This window comes from Staurois parvus, unplaced genomic scaffold (assembly GCF_062004578.1).
Source record: "Staurois parvus isolate SC_StPar_1 unplaced genomic scaffold, SC_StPar_1.0 ptg000006l, whole genome shotgun sequence".
Classification (NCBI taxonomy): Eukaryota; Metazoa; Chordata; class Amphibia; order Anura; family Ranidae; genus Staurois; species Staurois parvus.
In genome coordinates this window covers 3,042,501-3,056,568 of record NW_028317802.1, presented here as the reverse complement: position 1 = coordinate 3,056,568, position 14,068 = coordinate 3,042,501, and the positions used below count along the sequence as shown (strand labels likewise).

The 14,068-nt window shown below is 42.5% G+C and overlaps 1 protein-coding gene across 2 annotated transcripts in view; it reads left to right on the top strand.

Annotated features, from left to right (window-relative positions):
* Positions 1-14,068, top strand: part of PCDH1 (protocadherin 1) — a 335,047-nt gene that overhangs the window by 226,727 nt on the left and 94,252 nt on the right. For both annotated transcript variants that reach the window (XM_089653008.1, XM_089653087.1), the window contains exon 4: positions 12,659-12,878. In XM_089653008.1, the coding sequence (XP_089509134.1) occupies positions 12,659-12,878 (220 nt within the window). The remainder of the gene's footprint in view (positions 1-12,658; positions 12,879-14,068) is intronic.

The window sequence follows — 14,068 nt, the reverse complement described above, 5'->3', positions numbered from 1 at the left end:
TGTATTACACAAAGCCAAATCTCCATTGACTGAGTGACCCTGCGCATAAGTATACGCTATTGACAGTTGCTGGTGTGAGCCGGGTTATCAGTTTCTCAATTGACTGCATTACTATGTAATGTTGTCAGAGATTCCTGCTCAATAGCTGCAGACGACTGCGGGGCAGTAAAAGTGGTGTGACCCTCCATAACTAATAGATTCTTTTCTACTGCTAGTTACAATTTGAAAGAGGGTATCTGATTGCTGTTTTTATGCCTTTATTGCCATATTTCACGATCTTCACTTAGTATAGAAAATAACTAACTTAAATGTTGATTTAAGCGGAAAAGTAAACCTGAGCTATTTGACAAAGACATATACAGGGCTGGTGCTTCCACTAGGCAAACTAGGTAGCCACCTAGGGGTGCCTGGGAGCAGCACAGGTTGGGTGCTCTGTGTGGGACGCCACCAGGGGCGGACTGACAACTCATGGGGCCCCCGGGCAATAGGGGATCATGGAGCCCGTGTCCTTGCCCACACTCAAAAAAAGCCTTAAAGGTACCAGGGACATTTCATGGGGCCCCCTACTGACCCCGGGCCCTCGGGCAGTGTCCGAGTGCTCGAATGGTCAGTCCGCCCCTGGACACCACCTTGTCATAAATGGTCCTTCAGCTGAGGGGAGGGGCGGCAGAGGAGGGGTAAGAAAGGACAGATGAAGATGCCGGGTGTCTGGGGCAGTGTAGCAACTGAGCTGCAGCTCCTTCCAGTGTTCCTCTCAAACTCAGTCCCTTACTGCAAGACAGCTTGCAGCTGCTGATCACTGTAGAGTTCCATCCCTTCTCTTCCCATTTATCGGTGGAGGCGGAGCTGCACCTGCGGAGGAAGGTAATGTCTCACTCTGATGTCTTTTGCCTGTAGGCGTGTGACCTGGCCGGCCATCCATCACATGTGGAATGTGTCAGTGAGTGATGACATCAACACGATCCCCCAGCCTGCTCTTCTAGTGCCTGCTGATCTGTGTCAGTGTTGGTGTGTTGTGTCGGATCTCTCGTTTCAGGTGTTCTCTCTGTGTGTGGGCTGGGCTGCCTGCTGTCACATTGTTTTATCTCCCCCCCCCCCCCCCCACCCCTGGGGAATTCCAGCCTGGGATCTGTCAGAATGTGGATCCATCATCCCCCAACTGTCACCCTGCCACTGCCAGCCACAGATACAGTCCATCCGTGACACTGATTTGTCTTTAATTTTGGTGCTGGTGGCATCTTATGGCATTTATTTTTGCAAATTAAAACACATTTAGCAGTTTCATGTTTTTGTTTGATTTCATATTTTCCACTGTTTTTTAAAATTAGTTGTTTTTTTTTTTTTGAGGAGGCGCAATTAGTTGATCTTGCCTAGGGCGCAAAATAGCCTAGCACCACCCCTGGATATATACAGTAAACCACAGCAATCCATCAGCAGCAATTGTGGATTCACATGATGATCGTGAGCTCATTTATATGAATTTGGGTGTTTCCTTGGTTTTCAGGCTTGAATGTTTTTATTTTATCCAATAGAAACTTAGTTACTAGGAAGAAAAGATTGTTAGGTGCAAAATCGCACAAAAAATGCCTGTTAACGCAGGTTTTTAGGCACTCCCATTAAGTCTTTTGGGGCCAGAAATGTGAAATTATGCCCCAAAGCACCTCTTGTACTTTTTATGTGTACTACAAGGGTATGTTTTGCATAGTTCCTAGAGATTTGCAAGTTCAGCTTTAATCATTTTATTCTTTTTTATTTTTATTAAATTCGGCTTCGTTCACATGGGCAGTACGCCCATGGAAGGGCTGTCTTTAGCCACCCAGAATGCACAGGTCCATGCAGGGGTGTGCAGGCAGCCTGTTAAAAATCAAGGATAGGCAGCTGACCTCACAGATCTGCACAGACCTCTATGATTGTCCCCAAGTACACATCCATGCAGGTCCATTGCACGGATCAGAATGCTGGGTCCTGATTCATGCATCAGACCAGCAGGGATGTGTTGTTCAGGATGCACATAGAGGGCCCTGCAGCCAGCGGCTTGTCATTGTTTTTAACAGGCGGTCTGCACATACCTGCATGAAACACACCTGTGCATCCCAGGCAGCTGAAGACAGCCTTTCGCATTGGGGGTATGAGTCTGAGTCCTCATGCACACTTGACGTTTTGATGACGCTGGTAATGTTAGCTTTGCAAAGTCACGTTAACAATGTGAGCCTTTCAGCTTTTTTTAGCATTTTTGCATTAGCGTTTAGCTGCGTTTTTCCGTGTTTTTCCACGGTTGCGTCTTTTAGCAGTCCAAACATTCAATAATGTCGGTTTGCGGCTTTTTACCACATTTTATCAGCGTTTATCAGCGTTTTTCAGCGTTAGCGCGTTTTTACAGCTAAAAAAAACTCCTCTAGAAACCCACTAGTATTGGGGGGGGGGGGGGGGGTTTCCTGCCAAAAAATGTCCCAGCCAAAAAACAATTACACCCTATGTGTGCAAGGACACATAGGATGACATGCTGGGGGGTTTAACTGTAGAAAAAAAATGTAATTTGCCAAAAACAGCAGCTGTAAAAGCGTTGTGTGCATGAGGGCTAAGTATAAGTAACTGACTTCATGTCAGCCTATTGCAATCCCTTGTATAGCATCACCTAGACTGGGAGGGGGAGGATTGAAAGGTAATCCCATCCTCTGGAACTCTCTACCCCAATTTATCAGACTATCGCCTACTCTGCTCACTTTTAGGCGATCTCTGAAAACCTATCTCTTCAGGGAAGCCTATCCAGCTAACAATGGAATCTTCTACTCTTCCAACCAGTCCATCCCCCACAGTTACTACCTTTTGTACTACTAGCCCCTCCCTCCTAGATTGTAAGCTCCAAGGAGCAGGGCCCTCAAATCCCTCTTGTATTGAACTGTATTGTTGCTGTATTGTCTCCCATTATATAGTAAATTGCTGAGCAAACTGTTGTCGCTATATAAATCCTGTATAATAATAATAATCAGGCATGCTGCATGCAAATGTGCTGATAAAAAGTATGCTAACAGGAGGAGAGAGCAGAGTTGGGCTGGCCATACACTATACAATTTTCCTGAGAATTTTACTTTAAATTTACCAAAAACCATATAATACGAGGTCAAACCTAAACAACATTTTCAATTGTATCCAATTAGGCAGGCCCTTGCACTATATAGTTGAAGGCAAATCTAAAGGAAATTGGGCAGAAATTGGATAGAAAATTGTATAGTGTATGGCCAGCCTAAGCATCAGTCTGCTGCTGTTTTGCTGTCCAGTCAGCGGGCTGTTGGTAAAAAGAAAGGACACCACCACTGTATCAGGGAAAGCTGTGCCCTCCATCTGGCTTTGCTGTATAATGGGGCTGTGTAAATCTCAAGAACCAATTCAAATACAAAACCTTTAGCAGGTAAAAATCCTCCTTTATATTCATTTCATCTGGGTATTTGGCTGTTTGCCTGGAGTTCAGCTTTAATTGAAGTCTTTGGCCCATGTAATTGGTCATTTCAGAGCAATCACAACTATTTTACAGTCATAACCATGACCATTATATAGGTGAATAAAGCTAGTCAACCATAGTTATTGTCTCTTTTCTTACCTTTCCATGTAAAAATGTAAGTGGTTCCTTTGTTCCATGATTTGCTGCCACTGGCTGCATTCCACTTGTGGAGTCCTATGCTGTTCATTCTGAATGGCACCATAACATATTTTTCCAGCGTCTCCCAGAACATGGTAACTCACTAGCAGCCTGTCCAATTATTGGTTCATTGTGTTATGCATTAGGCAACCCATTAAATGAATGGGCAGCATTATCCCAATGCAAGCGAATGCACAATGTAATGCGTATGCTTTTAATGTAGTGCAACGGACCTGAGTGATGTGAGTGGGCCTTTACCTTTTTAATTCGGCGTAATTCTGCCTCCCACCAGGAAGATTAGAGGACAGGAGATTCTTCATCACAACTCCTAGTCGCCCGCCCTTTTCATCCATTCCAAAGCCTGTACAGGCAACACAAGGCGAACGTTCTTTTTGACAAGCTGTAAAAACATATAGTGTTTTTGTTTTTTTTTTCGCTGTGCGTGTTGACCTTTTATTGGCTAACTGATGTTTGTAAGATGCCGACTTGCAGAAACACTTATGTCCTGAAAGCTTTTATCTGTAAACACGAGGCGGCCAATTGAAGAGAGCAGTAGTGCGATTCTGAAAGCAGGCATCTGCGAATCTCCATAAACATCTGTTACTTAATACAGGTATCATCTCCTCCTGAGACAAATGGCCAGTATCACCACAGTGCGGGCATCTGAGAGCAGAAATTTCACTGGATAAAAATTCGCTTATAATCACAAAAGTGTTATTAATGTGTTTTTTTTTTTTTTTTTTTTTTTCCCTCTCCCTGCTCTTCCAGGATCGAAATAAAGCTCAGCAGTAGCGGAGAGGCCAGATGAGGTTGCCACTGTGTTTACCATGAGGCTTTTAATGGATGTTTTCAGGGAGGATGTAACTACTTCCACAGTAGGACAGAACTGCAGCCTGCAGCTTCCCAGCTGCTACCATACTACGGTTCATAGAAGTGACAGTAGAGCATGCTGGATTTTGTTGTTCAGTACAAAAAAGTTGGCTGTATAAACGATACTAAAATCTGCCAGGCTTCATAGACAATGGGCTTGTTGGGCTGGAACAGTACAAATCCTGGTAGGGTTTGCCTACATCCCAGCAGAGCAGACTATAGAGAGATGCTTATAATTTCTGAACCTCGACCGGACAGGCTTAGCTAATTGGGTGTGGCGCCAACCATGTATCTCCAGTTTTTGGGCAGGTGTCCCCAGTTTTTAATTCTGAGCATGGGAACAATGGGTCTTGGTCAGGGGCGGACTGACAACTCATGGGGCCCCTGGGCAATAGGGGATCATGGGGCCCCTGTGTCCTTGCCCAAACTCAAATAAGCCTATGAAAAAGGTACCTACACAGCATATAACATATTGCTACAAGGGGCATCTTATGGGGCCCCCTACTGACCCCGGGCCCTCGGGCAGTGCCCGAGTTTCTAAATGGTCAGTCCGCCCCTGGTCTTGGTATAAGATGCATACAGGCAATTTAGAATGTTCTAAGTGAGGAAATGTTTGCATGATATAGGCCTATCTCCATGTGGACAATCGAAAAAAAAAAATAACTATTTTAGGTCTTCAGATGCTTTCCAATATCGACAGAAAATGAAACGTTGTATCTCTCTATCAAAGTGTCACATGTATAATTAGTTTAAAGAGACCCTGTAACAACCTAAAAATATCAGATAAAAGCACCACAAATTGAGTATTTTAAATGCTTGCTTACATTTTTTCTATTCCAATATTTTTTATTTGCTTGCAATGTGCCTTTAAACTCTCTAGAAATTGTGACCAACTCAAGATGACCTAGATCTTCAGATGCTTTCCAATATCAACAAAAAAATGAAACTGAAAGTTGGATCTGTCTATCAAACTTCCACATGTCTGATCAATTTAAAGAGACCCTGTAATGACTTACAAATAGCAGATAAAAGCACCACAAATTAAGTATTTTAAATGCTTGCTTGTATTTTTTCCATTCCAATATATTTTTTTTTTTTATTAATTTGCTTGCAATGTGCCTCTCTAAAAAATTTAACCAACTCAAGATGGCCTAGCACAGCCCCCTTCCTTCTTGTTCCCTATAGTCCTCTTCTCTTCTGAGAGTGGCTAAAAGCTCCTCTTTTCTAACTTTTCTTCAATACAGAACATTTTTTTTGAAGCTGCCAGAAGAGGAGTAAGTGTCGTTTCATATATATGCAGATTGGATGTGATTTGAACCGCATCCAATCTGCATGACATGTGAAATACCATTGCTTCCTATGGTGCCTGTTCACATATGCCTGGTACACTGGCAGTGCGGATTCAATACGGTTTGAAAAAGAGTCATGTACAATTTCTGAGCAGTGCCTTCAGGTTCAGGTGCAGATTATAGGCTGTCGATTTCTATGGGAACCATTTCTAAACCGCATATGTGTGAACAGGATAAAATCCTGTCCTGAACCTCATGTAAACCTGACATGAACTGCTGAATCACTGCTGTGTCAATTAGCTTTGAAACCTGAGCTTCAGCTTGTACTGCACATGTGTGAATCAGCTCTAAAGGGAAATACTTAAGGGCCCTTTCACACTGATGCACTTTTGATGCATTCCCATTGACTTACAATGGAAGGTGCCTTTATGGTATGCTTTTGAAAAACTGCATCAAAGATGCAGGACTTTTCAACGCGCAGAACACCTGCAGTGTAAACCGTTACATAGGATTTAATGGAGAATAGTTTTCATGTGTTTTTGTCGCCCTGGAAAAGCATGGCAAAAGTGCACCAGTGTTAAAGGGGCCTTGGAGTGTCACCTAAGCGACAGCTCTGACTCTTTTGGGGTTTTTAACATCACATCAAGCATCAAGGATGGCCATGCCCTGCAGCAGTCTGAGGACATGTACATGTCTGGACACAAGGGGCTTTGCTGGTAAATAAAATGTATTAAATACATTATAGCCTAACTTTGGAAATTACGCAAAAATTACCCCTGGGGTGGGGGCCCTCTGTGTTGCAAAGGTAAATTCTCATTATGTTTAGGGGGTAGAGAAATTAGATTTAATACTTACCTTTTACCTCTCCATGGTAGACTCCTGCGGTCCATGCCACTGGTCCCCTAAGGCTTCTAATGCACTGATGTCATCAGATACAATGCAAGGCCAAAAGCCCATCATTGTATGTGAGGATGGCAAGGGACCACCATACACAGTCCAGAGCATAATGGAGAAGAGAGCCAAAGCCTGCCAAAGGGAGGTATAGGGTAAACATTACACCATATTCCTCCTAGACTTCACAAGCAGTTAACCCTTGCAGTGGGAGGCCCCTGTGCAAAAGTATTTTTTGTACAGATCCCAGTGTTTCAACTTGAAATGCCCATATAGTCGTATGGGATGGTTTTTGTTGACATAAATGGTGTGACAACAAGGTCTCTTTAACTACTTGCCAACCACAGATAGCCGAATGACGGCTGCACTGCGCCTGGCCAGTTCTGGGTGGACGTCATATGACGTCCACCCAGAACGCGCTCTCCTGCGCGCCCCCGGCGATCTCCGTTATCGCTGTGTCCTACGGGGACAGCTGATCACGTGACGTGGTAAAAGGCCAATCACAGCGGCCTTTTACCACGTGATCAGCGGTGTCCAATGACACGCTGATCACCGGGAAATGCAAATGCCGGTTCTCGGCTGCACTTTCCTCACGCTGTCAGATCGTGAGGAAAGTACTGCCGAAAACCGGCATTTGTCACAGCGGGGATCAGCACCGATCATCAGGGTCACTGATCATCAGTGCCCTGATGATCGGTGCCCAGCAGTGCCACACACAAGTTCCGCCCACCTGTGCCCAGCAGTGTGCCCAGCAATGCACCCACCTGTGCCCAGCAATGCACCCACCTGTGCCCAGCAGTGCGCCCACCTGTGCCACCCAGCAGTGTCACCACCTGTGCCCAGAAGTGCCACCTACCTGTGCCCAGTAGTGCCACCCACCTGTGCCACCCACCTGTGCCCACCAGTGCCACCCACCTGTGCCCACCAGTGCCACCCACCTGTGCCCACCAGCGCCCATCAGTGCAGCCCAGCAGTGCTGCCAGTCAGTGCCCAGCGGTTGTGCCAGTCAGTGCCCAGCAGTGCCGCCAGTTTGTGCCCAGCAGTGATGTCAGTCAGTGCCACCTATCAGTGCTGTCTATCAGTACTCATTATCAGTGTCGCCTATCAGTGCTGCCCATCAGTGCTGCCTCATCAACGCACATCAGTGAAGGAGAAAAATTACCTGTTTAAAAAATTTTATAATAGAAACAAAGAAACTTTTTTTTTTTTTCAAAATTTTTTTGCACTTTTTTTGCTTTATAGCACAAAAAGTAAAGTGCCCAGCGGCGATTAAATACCACCAAAAGAAAGCTCTATTTGTGAGAAAAAAATGATAAAAATTTCATATGGGTACAATCTTGCATGACCGCGCAATTGTCAAAGTGTGACAGCACTGAAAGCTGAAAATTGGCCTGGTAAATAAGGGGGTATAAGTGCCCGGTAGGCAAGTGGTTAAGGGTCACCTGTACCGACAGTCAATGTAGAGGGCTGATTGATGAGAATCATCCAGGACAATATTCAACCAACCAACACACCCTTGTGGGGTTTGTAGCCACGTCTAAGGAAAAAAAAAAAAATGTAATGCGTTAGAATGAGAATATGGTATACGAACTGATTTTTTCTTATTTGTGTTCACAAGCTAGTGAGATTATTAAATGAAAGCAGTATTTTATCTCCGTGGGATCAGTATACACATCCCTGCCTAATGATAGGTGGATTGATCAATGTAGCAGTCATTTCCAACGGAATCCTAATGGGGTTATTTTCGGTATGTAAACGTATTAGTTACCGTGCTGCGGTAGGTGCAGATGGCGCCATTAGTGTGCCAGAAATCATTAGATGACATTGCTGCTCATATGCTGCTTATTTCTTCTATAGACAGGCAAAAATAACATGGCTTTCCGTTATAGCATTGACAATAGCCCCACGACTAGAATTGATTTACTTACTTGAAGGGAGCAAACGATGGGAGATACAGGAATTCCTGTCATATGAATGGAATGTTTTTGTTTTTCTCTCCTATACATAAACTTCAAGAGCATTCTGGGGTCTGGTAGGTCAGCTCATGACATGGTAACGCCAATGTATACATTCCCTGCTGACCAGAGCCCTGCAAGAAATCAACAGCTGAGAATGCGCTTAAAGGTGAACTTCAGGCAAGTCTAAAGAAAGCAACCTTTTGTTCCTTTAGGGCCCATTCACACTTTTGTGGTGCATTAGGACACACGAGTTAAGCGTGTGTTATGTTAAGTCAAATCATTCATTGCAAAGGGCTGCCCAATGGACCAAAAAGTAGCATTTTTGTCAGTGCAGTAGAAAGTCCTTTTTTTTTTATCCTGTTTTTTTTTTTTTTTTATTAATCCTTTTTTTATCCTTTTTCTATCCTTTTTTTTTATCCTTTTTTTTATCCTTTTTTTTTAATCCTTTTTTTTATCCTTTTTTTTATCCTTTTTTTTTTTTTATCCTTTTTTGTATTTGCACTAACATCCAAATTTTCAGGAAAATCTTTCAGGGAGTACCCCCTTTTTCAAGGTCCATTCAGTTCTACTACACAAAGTTTTTAGCAGAATGTTAATAAGACACACTCATTGGCAAGGTGCAATGGGGCACTTTTCAAAATGAATGCAACTTTATCTCACCAACGTGTGCTACAACGCAGTAGTGTGAATGGGCTTGTATGTATACTTTTTGCTATTTTTTTTTCTTTTTAATTATATTTAGTTTACTGTATCTTTATACTGTGTAGCCAAACACCATCTGAAAGTTAAAGTAGAATTCCACCCAAATCCTAACTAACTAAACTTACTCCCAGCTCCATTTTAAGCCTAATCTATCTAATCCTGGGAAAGATCGCTATACTTACCTTTTCTGCAGCTGCTCCAGTCCAGTTCCATGCTGGGCTGTCAGTGGCGGCTTCTGTGAAGAGCAAAGCCAGTCGGAAACGGATGCCCCATAGTAAGTCTATCACTCTCTACACAGAAGCCACCGCTGGAGACCGGACCAAAGCAACTTCAGAACAGGTAAGTATAGGGATCTTTTCACAGGGTTAGTTAGATTAGGCTTAGAATGGGGCTGGGAGTAGGTTTAGAGTTTGGATTTGGATGTAGTTCCACTTTAAGGCTTGGCTTGCAGTGGGAGAATGTGTTCTTTAACCTGATAGGTAGTAGGGGAAGATACCTAAGCAGGTGCACCTGTGAGTGTAAACCCACCGAAAGCTGAATTCAAGCCAAATCAAATAATTGAATGCACTCTATAAACCCAAAGCTTTGCTCCAAGCTTCATCAAGATTACCAGCGATTCCAACCCTGTCAGGTGTTAGCTTCCAAAGGACACATCTTGCCCTGCCAAAAAACTCTGAAAATGATAAGAGGGAAGTGCACACTAGACAGCCACCTTGTTCTAAGTGTATCGGAAAGACTTTAGCTTTGCCTCCTTCCAAGCTATGCTCCGCTAATGCGTTTCACCCGCTCGTGGGCTGAATTATAGGCCTCTATGATCAGGTAAAATGTGTTAGAGGGGTGAGGCTTGGGAGAAGGCAAAGCTGAAGCCTTTCTGAAACACTTAAAACCTGGCGGTTTTCCAGTGTGTGCTTCCACTTTTTCATTTACATTATGTAATGCATTTGTGTATTCATTAATAATCTGGTAAGTGTGTGTTGTTTTTGTTTTAGTTTTTTTGTTTGTTTTTTTTAAGAGCAACTACTGTAAGTATCTAAAATTTGCTGGGCATAATAAACCTTTTGCAATGCCCAGTAAAGCAGAGCTCAGATTGGGAGACGAGGGGGCAGAAGTCGGGGCCAGTCAGCACTGCTGCGTTCACGTATGCTGACAAAGTGCATGCTGAGAGAAGACATCCGAATGAGCAAAGGAATTAAGTCATTAGTCTGCTGCTCACCAGTCAGTGGTTGAACTTTTTATATTTATCTATAAAAGTACCCAAACAAAAGATGATTAAGGTCAATGTCTAGTAGATTGTGTCTGTAGCCGCTTGGCTAGATTCCAAGTATATTGCGCATATGACCTTAGTTTTTGGGATCTTAGGATTCCGGTAAGAGGCGATGGTGGTGGAACACTGAAGTTGTCACATGTGTATATTTTTTTACAAAAGCACACTCATCAGGCTATGGACTCTTGCATTGTGTGGATGTATGACTTTATTGTTCAACAATTTCACATATTATTATTATACAGGATTTATATAGTGCCAACAGTTTGCTCAGTTCTATTGGATTATCATCACTATATTACATAGTTTAGTACTGTTTATTACTTATTTATTATTGTTGTTGTTGATTGCACTTAAAAGGGACGCACAACCTATTTATGCTTTGGCTTTATTTAATACAATGATCAGTGCTGCTGGCTATAAGCTGCAGCACTGATCACTCGGCAAAAACACAACAGGCTGATTCTACACAAGCTGATCGATCGACTATTGTACAACTAGCCTGCCCAAACATGGATGCTGCACCAGCTGAATTTTGATCCATATATGTCCGGCTGGCTTTACTTTTCGAAAATGAACATAACTTTCAGTATATACTTGATCATTTTATAGTGAACTTTTATATACCAGACCATATTATATACAGCATCTTCCCTTTAAATACATAAATTCCATAATGTAACTAATGCTACTAAACTTGAATGGCTATAATACCACAAGCAAGTAGAAATGTTATTGCGCACATTCTGTATCAAAGTACTGTCTACTTTTTTTTTTCTATGCCGTATGTTCTGTGTTTGTTTCTATAGCACCCAAAACACCTAGCTTATCTAATAATAGATCAATTAATTTAACGCATACATCCACATTATTTCTGTCCAATTACTTGACCTTAATGGAGACAATGTTAAGTTATTTTATTCGTCGATAAATTCTTAATCATTAGCAATGCCATGCATGTGGTAGGGCGATTTTTCTTTTTTTATTGCAAAAATAATGTGTATTGTGTACTGTATAACAATAGCACGTAATGATGTGAATTCCATGCACATTGTATACTCAGTATTAATAGCATATAATGAGGTGGATTGTTGCAAGAGTAAATTGACTTCTTGTATTGCATTTGTTACTACTGTAGCGATAAAGATGAATAAACTACAGTAATAATAATTGTACCATTAGCCATTGTTCCAACCTTTTACAAGCACAGAACCAGTCAGCAGTCAATATTCTATGCTGGGAATGTCTTTCATGCAATGCAAAGCACCAGGCTGCTTTTATTGGAGACCTTTATAGACCTATATGCTTTGCTTTAGCTTCCAGACCACTCCATTCTTCTTCCATGATGGTAAGGAAAATCCCTGTGTAAGGTATAGGTCTTCAGATTAGTAACTTACACAGGACTAAGGACTTCATATGTGACAGCACTGATTGGCCCAGCTTTGTCACATGGAGTTAATTATATACGCCCCAATACCTGAAAGTACCAGTATTTTCCTTTATCTCCCAGTGCTAAACAGAGAAGAAATGTTAGGTATGTGCTGCTAAAAGTGGGGGATTGACAAACCTGTTGCTTTTTCCTGATCGGGCAAAGCACAGGTTTGCTTTAAAGATGTGAGTTTGCTCTGTGCCATGAAGTTGGTACCTCTGAATGTTGTTGCTTAACTAGATGATGGCAGGGTAATATATGTCTATACTATACAAAAGGTATGGAAAAATGACTATAAAAGGAACCATATGTTTGATATATAAAAAGGTATAAAAAGGATTCTAACACAAACATTTCGTATTGTCCACAGCAACCAATCGGATGCCTTGTTTTGTTTTTAAACTTAACTGCAGGAATTAAAGTTAACTGGCTGCTACAAGCAATAGTGTTGTCTGTTTTGCAGCACAGTTTTCATACACTAACCCCCTGTATAGTTACAATAAACAAATCTGAACATCTGTACATTGCCTTACTGTATAAGCCTGAAAGTTCTGTTTTAATGTTTGATACGTCCAATGTATTCATTATTTTTTTTTTCTTTTTTAATCTTTTCTGTAGTTACCTCATCGCCGAGTGACGTTTTCTACATCCAACCAGGCCCCTGACATCCAGGACCCTTCTCAGCACAGCTACTATGACAGCGGCCTAGAGGAATCAGAGACCCCAAGTAGCAAGTCGTCCTCTGGGCCAAGAATAGGACCTCTAGCTCTCCCAGAGGACCACTATGAGAGAACCACCCCTGATGGCAGCATCGGTGAAATGGAACATCCTGAAACTGGTAAGAACAGGAGGAGAACAGGGCCTCTTTATCACGCTGTCCAGTGTTGCACCATCACCAGGCCGCCTGCTTTGTAGCTATGTCTGTAGCATTTCACTTTTAAGTGTACGCGTTTTCCAATACATATGGCACTTAAACATTTCTTGTTTTAGCACATCAGATTCTGCAGCAGTGGTAAAGGGACACAGCACAGCAATTTATTATGACGGTCATAGATAAGACGTTGACCCACAGTTCTTAGGTTATAGAGTTGGTTGTCATCCTAGCCTTAAGCAGGCTATAGATAGGTAGATTTTCATACAAACATTCGTACAAAAATTTGCAGTATATATTTAATGACTTGATGAATGTCGTTCAAAACTACTTCACTAAGTTTAACTAAAAATATAAACATAAAAATTAGCACAAGGGACATAAATTACAGTTTGTATGACTCGATCCTTGTGTTGAGTCTTCTTGGTCAGTAGAAATCTTCCTTTGTCCTACCTTCCCCTGCCCTCGCAGCCATAATCTTCCATTGCAACAAGAGTTAATACAAGTAAAGAGCTGTCAGGAGCTCTCATCAAGAGACCTTGACTATGGCCAGCGTTTCCTGCCAGATCTGCCATTCACAGACTATGTAATACAGCTTATATGAATGACAAAGGATCTCTGCAGGGGGCGGAGCTATAAAGAATCTACCAATCCGCATTCAGAGATCCTGTCTCATTCATAGAAGCTGTAGTACGGATTCTGTGACTGGCAGATCTGGCAGGGAAGGGCAGGCATGGTCAGCCTTTCATGAGAAGAAATCCTAACAGCATCTTAGATGTATTAACCCCCACCACACTGGAGTATTTTGGGAGTGGGGTAAGACAGCGGGCATGGAGGAAGGAGGGAGGGAGTGGGATGTCATTTACCATTGTGTATACGCCCACATATGCAACTCTATAGTCACATGGGCTGCTCAGATGCAATAGAGAGGAAATGCTTAGCATAGAACCTCCCTGAAAACTGAGCATGTGCAAAGCTGCCAACACTGCTCTGCAAAATCCCCAACTGCACTGGGGACTTTGACAGAAGGGGGAAATAGAAAACGGCAGGATCAACCAGGTTTTTTGCAGAATACAGAAAACAAATCTCATAGTGACTGAGTATGAACAACGTGTAATACATGCATTTATTGATAGTGTTTTCATTATGTGGATTTA